General features: G+C 53.2%; 1 protein-coding gene across 1 annotated transcript; it reads left to right on the plus strand.

The window, feature by feature from the left end:
- The first annotated feature begins 205 nt into the window (after positions 1-205).
- Positions 206-12394, plus strand: RAB5C (RAB5C, member RAS oncogene family). Its single transcript, XM_059869544.1, has 6 exons — positions 206-334; positions 8296-8533; positions 9523-9674; positions 9952-10074; positions 10780-10873; positions 11235-12394. The coding sequence occupies exons 2-6, from the start codon at positions 8368-8370 to the stop codon at positions 11348-11350; spliced, it is 651 nt and encodes a 216-aa protein (XP_059725527.1). The 5' UTR covers positions 206-334; positions 8296-8367; the 3' UTR covers positions 11351-12394.
- Positions 12395-14027: the final 1633 nt, after the last annotated feature.

Genomic DNA, 14027 nt, shown 5'->3' on the forward strand with positions numbered 1-14027 from the left:
GGCTCTATTTTTCCAGCCCCTGCTCCGCTCAGTCTCCGTCCGCCGCCGCCCCGCCGTGCCCGGCTCCCCCCGAATCCCCCAAGGGGCCGGTCTCACCGGGACACCCCCGGACTACAACCCCCAGCAATCCCCGCGGGAACGCTATGATGTCACGCATAGCTCACCCAAGGGGCGGGGCGGAGGCGGGGCGGGAGGGCGTGATTGGCAGCTACGCCTGCCTGTGGCCGGCGAGCGGGGGGCGGAAGGGGTGGTCGGGCCCGGAAGCGGAACGGGCAAAGGCGGAAGTGAGGGCCGGGGCCTGCGAGACGCACCGGCGGGAGCGGCGCTGCGGGCGGTGAGTGCGGCCGCGCCCGCGCCTTTCGCCCCGAGGTGGCAGAGCCCGGCCCGAGGGTGCGGACGCGTTCCCCGGGATCTCGCCCGGCCGAGGGCGGCAGCCGGGCCCCGCCGCTTGGGGGGCCCCGTGGCGGGAGCGGAGCGGGGGCTCGGTGGCGCCGCTGTGCCGGGCGGGGCGATGCCGGGGCTGGAGCGGACGGGCGGCGCCGCCGGCGGGGCGGGGTTCAGGGCGGCCGGGAACCCTCGCCGTGCGCCGGCCTAGCGGGGCCCTGCCTGTCGTGCGAGGCGGGGCAGCGGCGGCTCCGGCCTGGCGGTACCGGTGTGTGCTGAGCGGTAACGGGAGAGGAGCTCAGGGCAGGCGTCCCGGCGAAGCTGTGGGTGCTCGGGTCGGGGTCCTCCCGTGAGCAGGAGCGGCTCCCGGCGCAGCGGGACCGAGCACCGGCAGCCGGTACCGTGGGGTTGTGCCCCGGTTCCCGTCTGTCACAGTCGTGACTGAGTGGGAGTTGAATGGGGCTGGGGAAGGTGTGGTGCCGAGCCAGACGGGATTTTTATGGCGGGATTGTATTTTGTAGCTGCTCAGCCTCTGAGGGGGAAATGGAAGCTCCAGGAGCTGGGAGGCCCAGCTGGGTTCCAGGGCACGGAGGCGAGGGAGGTGAATTGGTTTTTGCAAATGCTCCAGGGAGCCTGTCCTGGGTCACTGCTGCTGCCAAGCCCAGCCTTGTGCCCCTCCAGGGCTCCTGTGAAGGGAAACCCATGGAGCTGGAGGGTCCTGAAGGGCCCAGGGGCTGCAAGGACATTTTGTGGCTTGTCTGTAAGGGGATCTCCAGCAAGGCTGTCCTTGGAGCTCTGTCACAGCAGGACAGACCCTGGTGTGTGAGCTGGGGGTGGATCCTGGTGGGATTGCACCAGGAGTGCAGCTGGGAGCGTGAGCAACAGGTTTGCCCTGCTAAATCCTGGGGAAGCTGCTCAGACCTTATTGCTGGTGATGCTCAGGGTGCTGACAGAGCTCCTGGGGCTGGGCAGGAGCTGGGAGTGGTGCTGGGAGCTGCAGGGAGCCCAGCCCAGCTCTGACCCCAGCCCAGCTGACCTTTAGCTGCTGCTGCCCTGGGATGTGGCTGCTGGAGCTCTGACCTTGGCTGTTTTCAATCCTGCAGGGAAGCTGGGGAGGAGAACATGTCGAGGGACTATTTTAAGTCTGGTGTGGAACAACTTGCATCTGCTATTCTTAGCTTTTTGTGTGGAGGGTCAGCTCACTTAAGCTGCCCTGTTTACAGCCTCACGTTGGGCCTGTGCTCTGCTGGGGCTCCTGAGCCACCTCTGAGCCTTGGCTGGGGCCAAAAAGGCAGCTCAGTCCATTGTCTTGACTTGCCATGCAGTCTGAGGGATCTTCCTGCAAATACCCACTGATGTCCACCACTGCCTTGACTCTGAAAATATTTTACATTTCTTTTCAGCTCATCTGGGTAATAAGGTGAAAGAACTATGTCTGAAAAGGGCTAAGAATTCAGGGTAGTAGCTGTAGGCAGCTGCTGGACCATGTTGATGCATTCCTGGAGTGAGGCAAGCAGGTAAAGACGAGCCTGGCTGGATCTGGGAGGTCAAGGATAGGAATGTTTGGGGTCATACCTGGGTGTCAGTGTTGAAATCATCTCAGACCCCTCATGAGTCACAACAGTTTGCTGGAACAGTCAATACCTTCAGACCAAAAATTTGCTTCTGGGCTGACCTTCTCTGCTAAGATGCTCTGACTGAGTTAGCTGACGTTTGATTGCAGGTTGTGCAGGCAGTGAGGGCACTCTGTATGCCCTTTAAGGGGTGCTGGTGCCTCTTCAGGTGATGGAACAACCCAGGCAAGGTGAGATGGACTCCTGGAAGGGTTTGAGTTACTGGAGAGCAGGAGGGAAAGGCTGGCTTGGCATGTGGATATGAATATAGTGAGATGAAACATTTATCTAGTATTACATTACTAGAGTACACTTTGCTTTCCTTTGAAACCACTGAAGTGTTGGTTTTGGTTTGCCAGGTTGAGATTTCTCCAATTTTTAGATTTCCCAGCCAATTGGACAGTTGGGCAGTGTGTAAAGGAACTGTCTGGTGATGTGTGTGTGTGCTTGGCCAAATTGTTGTGCTGAGATGTGGGATTATCTCCATCACAGCAAAGCCCTTCTGCATCTCAACAGGGATCAGCTCCAGGGTTGCTCTGGGCCCTGCCAGTCATCAACTCTGCATCCAAACTTCTTCAGCTGCTGCACAGTTCTGGATGGTGGTCATGGCATCTCCCTGAGGAGGGAGGGGGAAGGAATGCCAAGTGCTTTCAGACACAGGAAATGAAATGGGAACGCTTCTAATGAAGTGGGTGTAGCCCAGAGTATTCCTGTCAGCAGACTTAAAAGAGGATAGAATGTAGAAATGTTGGAGTCAGCTGTTTTCTTCCCTTGGGGTATGAAGTTTGCAGCCTCTTATGCAAGTCCTGAGAAGTTGTCAGAATAGCACTGAAAACACTTAGACAGTGGCCAGAAACAGGAAACCTTCCTGGATGTGACAGTACTGGGGAGGTACAAAATTCATCTGAAGTCTGGGGGGAGTGCTGTCCTCCCCTGGAGCACAGGAATGAGCTGCTGGAGCAACTCTGCATAAACAGATAAGAAAACACTGGTTTTCATGTTTGCTTTGGTTTGGTAGCACTCCAAATAAGGAGCTGCTCCAGGCAGGAGATCTTTGTGCAGTCTGGGAAAGATATTCTGAAGGTCACAGACTCTTTGCAGTGCAGGTGGCAGTTTGCTCCTTTGCATTGCTGATGTTGCCTTCTTGCTGACTGAATAGTGGGTGCTATCCAAGGCATGCTGAGTGTCTGATCAAAGTGAAGCTGTGTCTGTTGAGGGCATCTGAACAGGACTTAAACAACTTTTGCTGAAGAATTAAAACTTTGATGCTTTTGTTTCATTTGAGTCAGTCCAGGCTGCCTCTATGAGTTGATCCTCCATCCTTGCTGTGCTGAGGATAACTGGAAGTGGGTGAGGGAGCCACTGTGGGACAGGGAGCCTGTGGGTAGCTAATGGGAGATGGAGGGGATGTAAAACTCTTCCACAGAAGTCTGCACTGGAGGGGTTGTCACAGCAGGGTGCTGGCCTTGAAATCTCTGGGGATAGAGTTGTTTTGGAAAAGCTGCTTTGGAAAACAGCTGGCTGCTGGGGCTGCTCCAGAGGCCATGGATGTGCAAATGTCAGGAAACAGATGTGTGTATCAACAGCATGAGAGGGAGATGATACTAGTTCAGGTCTGCAGCTGAATGTAGTTCAACTTTGGAATGGAAATCCTATTTACCTCTAAAGTGAGCGTGTCCAAATCTTTGTGAGTCTCGGACGTGGGACTGCACAGAGAAGTTGTTACACTGTCATAAGTTAGTCACAGCCATGGGAGTGCTGCTAAAAGTGCTGGCTGAGCTGATTTGGGTCTGTGAATCTGCACTTCAGGGCTGTAGTGCAGCTCCTGCCAGCTGAAGTGGACAGTGTCCCAGTTCAGAGCAGTTCCTGAGCTCCAGACTGTGTCCTTGCTGATCAGGGCTCTGAGTGCTCATTTTTTGGGGGGGGAGGAGGTGGAAAGGCAGAGTATTGAAACTCATGCACTCTTGGAGTGAGGCCAGCAGGTAAAGCACGAGCCTGGTTGGATCTGGGACTGATGGGACTGAGCTCTGTAGGTTGAGTGATTCCTGGTTCTTCTCCTCTGTAGCAGCTGAGTCTGTTCCTCCTTTCTCTGCAGCCTGGACCCTCCTGCAGTCAGGCCCAGAAGTTTGTTCTGATTAATCATATTGATGAGTTGGAATATTAGGTTGATGTTCCATGCTGTGCTAGCCTGGGCTAGTGCAGTCTGTGTGTGGCTCTGGTGGGACCCACACTTGCTGCTGGTCCTGCTCATGGAAGTTGCTCCCGACTCCATGTCCTGAAGCTGATCTGCAGCCCTGGGCCAGCTGCCTGTGCAGTGTGAGGTGAAGCAAAACCACTGGGTAACTTCAGGGCTTCCTTTGCCAAGGAATTCGTGTAACGCTGTCAGCTATTTAATGAGATAAATACTTCACTGGGGCTTTTGTCTTGAGTATTTTGGGTCTGAGCCAACAAATCCCCAGTGAAGCAACTCCTTGCATAGCTGAGAGCAGCAGCAGTCGTTTGAGTAACCAGAGTCTTCAGGATTGGGTTTCTAAATATCCTCAGCTTTCAGAGTAGTTTTTGCTACTGGGTGAACACAGGGCAAAAATATCAGATTGTCTTACTTCTGACACCTTAAATGAGCAGCTTCCCTGTGGTGAGGTCTCCTGCAGGGGTTAACATGGGGATCTGATAATAATTCCCATGTGGAGATTTGTGTTCTTGCCCTGGGTAGGTTTGTGTGAAATGGGCTCTGGTGCTATTCCCCAGCATCCTGAGAGCTCTGGAGAATGGTCTTGCACTTGGGCAGGCAGGGAGTGCAGCAGCCATGGCATGTGCTTTCTCAGTTAGGGCACTCCAATTCCTGAATTTAATATTCCTGGCTGTGTACAGCCCCCTCCAGCAAACCCTGGCAGGCAGAGGAGGGCTTGGAGGAGCACAAACTGCAGAAGTGATAGACCTGGAGCTCTCACTTGCAGGACAGCATCAGGAATTGGTACTTGGCTTTGATCTCAAAGCAAACAAGAAACTATGCTGAGAGTTCACAATAAAAAAATCAGTGCTTTTGCTGTGGGATGCAGAGCTCCCATGTGTGCTTCAGTGAGCAGGAGGTGGGTAGGGCAGGTAAACAAACCAGCATGAGCCTTTTCATGGCTCTTGTGATCTCCCAACTGCTGGGTTTCACTAGTTAAAAGAAATTAGTAGGAAAATTAATGCCGGTTAATCTTGATTACATGAGTACCCCACCATGCCCTTCCTTTTCATGGCCTTGACAGCTTGAATTAGCATGACAAGCTGGGACTTCAGCTGCTTTCCCTTGTCTGTGTGGTGCTGCTGTGGTTATTTTGGTCTGCTTGACCCGTGGCTCGAGTGTCAGTGCTGGGAATCTGTGGGGAGCAGGGAGAGGTGAATGCCCAATCCTCTGCTGGAAGAGGTGGGAGGATGAGCAGCTCCCCAAGCACCAGAGATGGCTTCACACAGCAGGAACAGTCCCTGTTCCTCAGGTCAGTGTCCACTGGTGGGTGTGGGCTGATCCAGCACAGCTTCAGGCTGTGTAGTTCAGCTGCCTGGTGCTTCTGCAGAGCTGAGTTCTGCCTGACTGGAATCCTCAAACATCTTGGCATTGGCAGAAAGTGCCTGTCCTGCCAGGGAGTGTGCTTGCTGTCTGCAGCATTGCTGGGCACTTCCTTTGGTTATTTGCTTCCTCCTGTGACCATCAGCTACTCATCCAGGTCTTGGGGGGTGTCCTTAGCCCAAGGCCACCAGTGACCAGTTAGGGTCTCTAAATTCCACTTCAAACATCTCAAAGATATGGCAACTTCTCATGTGAACATGAAGCCATATAATCCTGTATGTATCCAAGCATCAAACCACCCTTAGATGATGATCATCTAAGATGATGATCTTAAATGAGGTTCTCCATAATTGGAGCAGCTCTGGCTGCTGCCCTGCCTGCACTGACCAGTGGCTGTCCACAGTGAGCTCAACATAGATGTGCTCACCTAATTCTGTTGGAGCTCCTGTAGCACAAGCAGATGGCAAAATGCATCAAGATCTGTGAAATATAGGTCAGGTTAAGACTTGAGGATGTCAACAAGCTCATTTCCTTGTTTTGCTCTGGGAATGACCGCTATCAGATTTCAGGAGGCCATAACTCAGGCACACTGTGATTTCACACAGTGTTTGTGCAGAATGTTGGTCTGGAGCAGCAGTGGAGCTGATAGACTGCCCAGGGAGTTATAAATACAAGGTTAAACCAAAGCTGTTCCCTTGCAAGCTCTCTTTGGAGGGGAAGCTCTAAAAGGTGGAAGCCTCTTCAGGCTGGTAGAGATGCAGAGCTGCTGCTGAGCCTCTTGAAGCATGTGGTGACCAAGCTGCTCCTGGCCAGAGCAAGCAATGCTGCACCCTCACTGTCCAGCAAAGGCAGTTGTTGGTCTGTTTCATATCAAACTTTCTCATCCTGGCAAACAGTGTTTGCCCTTCCTCAGTAGAGGGAGAGGAGTCCTGACTATGCTACTTGCAAGGACCCAGCTCTGAATTACAATATCTTCACTGCTTAACCCAAAACTAGGACTCAGAGCAATGACTTCACAGCTCTGGCTCCTAAAACGTCTCACAGCACTCAGAAGTTTTACTCCTCTGTTTCTGTCCTACCTGCCAGCTCTGGTGACTTAACAGCTGGTGTCTAACTGCCTCCTGCTCAGAGCAATTTGAGGTGAGATGTCTCTAGGTCAGTGCATGCTCAAGTGCTTTGTGTTGTGTAAGCTGCTGGGTTCTCCAGCTGCTGGCACTCACAGGCTGCAGTAGCTCTGAAATGGCTGGAGGTTCCCTGTCAAACTGTGGAGTTGTTTAAACTTGAGGCATAGTTAAAGTAACCTCAAGCAGTCACAGCTGGACAGGCCTTGCCCTGGAAAAGCAGCTGTTTGAAACTCTTCTCTGTGCTGAGTGGGCTTGAGCTTTGTTCACAGGACACTCTGCTCCAGTTTGACCTGTTTTAAACTTCTTATTCGTGGGTATTTAATTGCTGGGAAAATGCAGGATGTACACAGAGTTTCTTTGGGGGTACTCTCAGGATGAGGAGAAATTGGCTTTTGGGGCATTTTCTTTCAACAAACAGCCTGCTTTAGGAGAGTGGAAGGGAAAGTGGTGATCCACAGCAGATGCAGTCAGCTGTAGCATTTATCATCCACAGGGAAGTGGGAGTTGTGAAGGCTACAGGAAATGTGCCTAAATCTGTAACTGTGTACTTGGAAAGCATTCCTGTTCTCTGCAGGCAGCAGAGCTTAGTGCTTAGGGAGGCCTTGGGATTCACTTGTGGGAAACTCTGGATGCAGATCAGCTTGTCCTGCTGTTCCTGCCATGGTTTTGTGCTTCTGCACCACTCAGGAGGTTGGTGCTGGGGAGTGGTTGGCAGTGCTGATCCCAGGGGATGCTGTCTGTTCATGCTGGCTTTGAACAGTCCATGTGAGGAACAGTAGCCTGGTGATCTGGAATGCTGTGGGATAAGGGTGCTGAGGCAGCGGGGTGGGTGTGGGAAGCATGAGGTGCTGCCTCTGTTTGGGTCAGGTTGGGTGGTGATTCCTGGTGTGCAGCAGGAGTGGGAGGGGGAGCTGCTGTCAGCCCCTGAGGGGACAGCCTGTGCCCAGAGAGCAGCTGCTGTCAGGTGCCTTTCTCAGGTGGGCACCTCCTCAGGTGCCCCCCCCCCCGTAGCAGACCACCTGCCTGGCTCCAGGGCCATCCTTGGGCCCTCTGGGAGGTGCAGAATGTTGTGGTGGAAGTGCCTCAGGACAAACAGACAGTTCTAGAAACTCCTTTTGTCCAAGTGCCTCATGACCTGCAGAGCTGCCTCCTGCCACTGTGGCACTGGGATGGCTCTGTACAGCATTGATAGTCTGAAGTTGCTTCCTTGTGAACTCAGGAAAGGAGGAGGGAGCTAAAGGTCAAGCTCAGTTACCTCTGTGAACTGAGTAATTGCTGTTTGAGTAGACAAAGCTCTAGAGTAACACCCATTGTGTGCTGGGTGCTCCTCACCTGCCTCACCCTGGCAAGGCATGTGCAACATCCACACAGGATGGAAGTGCTGGAGGGCCCACTGGTGGGGAGGAGAGCTTTTATCACCATTCCTCTTTTCCAGGGAGGATCTGCAGACTGAGATCCTGCTGCAGGGGCTGCTGCCTGGCAGGAACTGCTCTGTGGTGCTCACACTGAGTGAAGGAACCACCACCAGTCTGTGCTGATGGTGGCTGCAGATCAAACCACCCTCTAGAACTGGTACAGCTGGTCCCTTGAGCATGTCACTAACTCTGACCTCCTCTTCCAGTTGCAACCTGCCTACAGGTGGAGAACCTGCAGCATCCTTAACTCTAGGCACTCCTGCACTTAGACCACCACAATGGCAGGTCGAGGTGGAGCTGCCCGACCGAATGGACCAGCTGCTGGGAACAAAATCTGCCAGTTCAAACTTGTTCTCCTGGGCGAGTCAGCGGTGGGGAAGTCCAGCCTGGTCCTGCGCTTCGTCAAGGGGCAGTTCCACGAGTACCAGGAGAGCACAATTGGAGGTGAGTGCCAGCTCCTGTGGCCAGGAGGTGCTGACCTTGCTGGGGTGTCAGAAGCAAGACTGGCTATTTCGGTCTGGTCTGGGATTTTCTGCTATAAATAGAGCCAAACAGTTAATGGTTTAACTCTTGGTTCACAATTTGTTTGTTGGTGTAATGATCAGTGCAGCAGAGAATGACGCTATGGCAACCCCTCACTTTGCCTCTGAGGCTTTGTTTCCAGTGCTTCAGCTCCAGCTTTTAATTGGAACTGAGGCCTTCAGCTTGGTTTACAGCCCTTAATTATCTTTTCAGACCATGTCCTGGGATTTTGGGGCTGTTTCTAGCCTGATTCTGTTAACTACTTTCATGGTGCTTTCAGGTCTAGTAGTTTATTAGCTTGAAATCATTAGCAAGGTGTCACCGATTAACCAAAGGCTGGTTGGCACGTGGGTCTCTGAGCAGCAGTACTGGAGGCTGTCCTGAGAAAAGGCTTGAGTGTCCCTCTGTCACCTGTGCAGGGAGCAAGCACAGCTGAAAGTGTGGTTTACTGGCAAGCAGGACCTAATGCCCCTCTGTGGAGGGCTGTGCTCTGCCTCAGTCTGTGTCTGAGACCTGTGCCTTTGTGCTGGGTGTCACACATGGTGTTAGACTCACTGGGTCAACAGCCAGTTACTAAACTGGGCTGTGTGCTGTAAGTGGGCTGAGTTTGGTGCTGTTGTTGGTGCTCCCCAGGTCTGATCTTGGTTGTGCCACGACTGGACTCTGATTGCTGGGAGGGTCTGGCACTGTGGATGCTCCAGGGGCTGGGCTGCTGCCTGGGCCCTCCAGGCCACCTTCTTGTCACTGTGTGATGGTTCTGGGTTGTGACACAGCAGAGCTGCAGCTGCCACAACGAGTGGCACTGGCCTCTCCAGGGCTCAGCTCGCTCCCATGTGGCAGCAGAGCTGCTCTGAGCTCCTGTGCTGGCTCTGGGCCCTGCTGGAGCTGAGGCAAGCCCCCTTCTCTTGCAGCTGCCTTCCTAACACAGACAGTGTGTCTGGATGACACAACGGTGAAGTTTGAGATCTGGGACACGGCGGGGCAGGAGCGATACCACAGCCTGGCCCCCATGTACTACCGGGGGGCTCAGGCTGCCATCGTGGTCTACGACATCACCAACACAGTGAGTGTGGGCAGGGCTGGGGGGCTGCCAGGGGGCTCCCTGGGACTGTGTCTGGGTCAGAGCCCTGCAGGTACCTGGCTGGGGCTGCCAAGTTCTTCAAAACTGCTCACGGCCTCTTCCTCAGCTCCAGCCAAGGCTGGGAGCTGATAAAGGATCCTGCTGCCAAGTGCTGCAGAGGCAGGACACTTCTCACAGGAAAGCCTTGTACTAATCATATCTGCCCTCTGGATTCCTACATGGCTGCCCTTCCTGACTGCTGCCTCCTGTTTGCTTCCAGGACACATTTGTACGAGCCAAGAACTGGGTGAAAGAGTTGCAGAGGCAGGCTAGCCCCAATATTGTAATTGCACTAGCAGGAAACAAGGCAGACCTTGCTAACAAGAGAGCTGTGGACTTCCAGGTGAGTGAGAATCCAGAGAAGCTGTTACCCTAGCAGGTCAGGAAAGCATATTTTTTCTTAAGTGAGGGAGATGGCAGCTATGTAAAATGTGCTTTGAGGGAGAATGAAAGTGAAATTTTGTGCTGAGGACTGCAGGATGCCACTGAGCAGGGTCTGTGCCCTTGCTTCTGTAACAGCACATGTGGCCCTGGCTGGTGAAAGTCCTTGTGAATGTGGAGGAGGGGGAGGAGGCCCACAGAGCACAATCTTCTGTCCTCAGCCTCCTTTGCTGCCTTACTCATGTGGGGATGTCTGCAGGGTGTGAAACAGCATCTTGTGGGTACGAGACACATGAGGAATCATTCCTAGCTTGTTCTCTGCTCTTGACAGCTCTTACCTCATCTCAGGCAAGCTCTCAGGAGAGGTTCTTACCCAGCCCTCACACAGGATTGCTTGTGGTGCCCTTGCAATGGGTGACACACTCCCAGCTGACCCAACTCCCAGGCACTGTGTGGCTCAGTCAGGCTGTGCCCCAGCCCAGCTGTGGGACACTGGCTGTGCAGGGTTGTTCAGGCCAGGTGGGAGCAGGAACAGGGGAGGGAATTTCTGGCCCAGGGTGGGACATAGTGTTTCTCCAGCAATTGGTGTGTTGACAAGTGAAGTACATAAAGTCTGCTCGGGCCTCCTGCCAGGCTGCCTTTAGCACTCTGATGTGATTGTTTGTAGGATGCACAGACATATGCAGATGACAACAGCTTGCTGTTCATGGAGACGTCAGCGAAGACAGCAATGAATGTGAATGAAATCTTCATGGCAATAGGTACGGCCTGTGTGTAGGGCTGGGGCAGCTCTGAGTGCCAGCACTGCAGCCCAGGAGGGTCCTGTGTCAGCCAGGCCTGGTGGCTCTTACTGGGGCAGTTTGCCACACTGGTGTGATTGGTCATTCCCTGAGTGTGTGGAGCCTTGCAAAGGTTCCCTGTGTCTGGGGTGGTGATGGAGATGGGAGCAGGTGTGATGCCAGCCAGAGCCGAGGAAGGGGTGGCAAACTGCATGTTTGTCCTGTCCCAAACTCTGTTGGCAGTGGGGGCTCAGGCTGGAGCAGGCTGCACCCAGCCTGGGGCACGCAGTGTGAGGAGGCTGCCCTCTCTGGAGAACCCTGCTAACATCCCGTTTCTTCCTAGCCAAGAAACTGCCAAAAAACGAACCCCAGAACGCTCCTGGTGGCCCGGGCAGGAATCGGGTGGTGGACCTTCAGGAGAGCAGCCAGCCCAGCAGAAGCCAGTGCTGCAGCAACTGAGCAGCTGCTGCAGCCCATGAGCCCTTGGAGGAGTGACTGGAACCCACGCTAACGATCGCACTTACCGTAGGGCGGCTGCTGCCGGCGCCGCCGTGATTCTCCATCCCTTTCTGATCATAGGCTGGAGGGAGTTCTTCCACCTGCACCTTTCTGTACAAATACTAATTCAATTCTAAGTCTTAAGTCACTTTTTTAATATATGAACTTCTGCTCTTCCCTCTTCCTGGTGGTGGTGGATGCAGGAGCTGGTGTCTGCCCAGCCAGCGTGGCCGTCCCGCAGGTGAGGCCAGCAGCAGCCAGGTCCCACAGCACTGTAGTTCACTATGGGAAACAAAGGGATATTGGGACACGTGTTTAAAGTTCCCTGTCTGTAAGAGCTGAGGCTGATCCCGTATGATGTGCCCAGAACAACCACTAAACTGTAGCATTAGAGACAAACTCCGGCTCTTGGGCCACTTATTGACCAAATCAACGATGAGTATTTGGGGTGGGGCAGAGGGAAGCAAAACTGGTTTCTTCTGTATTTTGTATTGTATGTTTCTCCATGTAACCAATCAGTATCTTGTCAATATAGTACATCCAACGAGCTGCCTGTTGTCTTTCTTTGTGTTGGACTCCAGCATGCCAACTCTTTCTTTTCTCTCGGTTCTGTCGTAATGCACTAATCCTGTTGCAACTTTTGCAAAAAATCTTGTATAGAAATTTGTCCTTTTCTTGATGGTTGTGATGCCACTAATATTGTTAACCCTGCTCTGGTGGGAATACACAAGGTTTACTGATGTACAGAGGTGGGGTGGGGGAAACCTTGGGTAACCTGTTGGTGGGAATGACATGTATTGAAAAGCCTGTAATTCCACAAAGAATGAAGGGAGGTATTAAATGGCTTCTGTTGCCAGACTCTAACTGATGTTGGCTGCTGCCTAGTGCCTAATGCAGTGTCTTATGCATCCTGGTATTTAAGAGGAACTGTTGACTTAGTCTTCATCACAAACTTCAGTTTTGTGTGATTAAAACAAAATTTTTATAAACCTATCATAACAACAATGTTCATGTTTCTTAATGCAGCAGGGACTGGACCTGAGCACAATAGTTCTTGGTGGAAGCTGAGCTGTGCTGGGCTTCTCCTGGTGTGTCCCACACCTTGGTAGGGAAATGGGGCCCTTCCTTCCTGAGGAGGGAGAAGTGGGGCTCCTGAGCTTGGGCTGTGTGGCACAGCTGCTCTCCTCACAGTGATGGTGCTGGTGTTCACTTGCCTCCAGTGCGCTCAAGGGAGCTTGAGGAAATAATTGTGGGAATTATTCCTTGCTTGATACTTCTGGGGAAACTCAACAATGCAAGATGGGAAAAGGTGGGGGAACAGTGTGTGGAGGAGCTCTGCTCTGCAGTGGGACAGGCTTGGGATGGTGCTCCAGAATTCATGAACACAATGCCTCTGTCCCTGGAGCACGATGGCCTTGGAAGGTGCTGCTCTCCTGTCACTGCTGCATGGACTATGAGACCCCAACACCCTGGGACCTGGAGTCAGTGTGGAAGAAGGAGCAGCCCCTTGCAGCTCCATCCCTCCCACCCGTGCTGCCAGCAGCACCCTTTGTGCTCAGGAGAGGCTGAGGATGGAGATGTGCTGCATTTGGAACCCATTGCCCCCCTCAGCTGAGGGGCTGGGTCACAGAGCCTGTGAGTAGAGTTGTACGAACAGCCCTGGCCTGTGTGCCCTTCATCTGCTATCCAAGGTCTCAGTGCCTTTTCCTCATGCTGGATTTCCTTAAAATCCTGGAAGCAGGAAAGGTTTGAAATTATTTGGTGATGGAGTGCCTGGGGTCATGCTGGAGCCTGGGCTGCCTGTGGGGCGTGGGCTTCAGTGGCCCCCACTGCACCTCCTTTGTGTGCTGCTGTTTGTGCCTGCACTGCTTAGCTGCTGGAGTGCTCAGGATCTCTGTGGGGCCACCCAGTGCTTACTGTGTGGGGTGGACTGATGCTGCTGGTTTCCCCAGACAGCCAGAGATTGACCAGTTTGGAGAAGAGCTTCCCTGATGCCACTGAGAACAATTCAGTAGACACTGTGCAGTGCTGTTGCCATCTGCTGGCTCCTCTCCCTGGGTGCCTGGTTTCTTCCTAGACTTGGAGTCTGTGAAGGTGTCACTATAGGACACAAAAGAACACAAGCACACACCGCTGTTCTCAAGGTGAAGAGAAAAAGGGAAATTTATTTTCTGACTCTAACATTTATAGTTTTCCAGAAGTGACAGTGGATTGGAGGGTGACAGTGCCACCTCTCCAATGACACTGGACAAACCAACAGTCCATCAAATTTCTCTTCCTCTATAAAAGAACGGAAAACAATGAGTTATTTACAGAAAGTGTGTGAGAAAGTTTGCTACAACAATGTCAACATCAGAAGGCTTAGAAAATCTTTAAAAATCAGGGAGACATGAAAGCATCCGTGATACCCTAAGGAGGGTGTTGCTGCTTGCAACAGCTCCTCGGGGGCTCAGTAACGAGGCTGGGGAGGGTGGCTTTAGCACAAACAGGCGTTCCTGCCTGCATACCTGCAGCCTGCCCACACAGCTGCTGCCTGCCCGGGCCTGAGCAGGGTGTTTGTGGTGGTTACACACCTCACCCGGGGTTGGGCTTCTCCCTCCCTGCTGCTGGGAGCTTGGGGTGGACTCCAACAGCCCCT

Source organism: Haemorhous mexicanus, chromosome 28 (assembly GCF_027477595.1).
Source record: "Haemorhous mexicanus isolate bHaeMex1 chromosome 28, bHaeMex1.pri, whole genome shotgun sequence".
NCBI lineage: Eukaryota > Metazoa > Chordata > Aves > Passeriformes > Fringillidae > Haemorhous > Haemorhous mexicanus.

Bases quoted from the DNA above. Each gene is read 5' to 3' on its own strand.
- RAB5C (XM_059869544.1), top strand. From the start codon at position 8,368: ATGGCAGGTCGAGGTGGAGCTGCCCGACCGAATGGACCAGCTGCTGGG. The intron at 10,075-10,779 runs GTGAGTGAGAAT...GATTGTTTGTAG, and splicing joins AGAGAGCTGTGGACTTCCAG to GATGCACAGACATATGCAGA. The intron at 10,874-11,234 runs GTACGGCCTGTG...GTTTCTTCCTAG, and splicing joins TGAAATCTTCATGGCAATAG to CCAAGAAACTGCCAAAAAAC.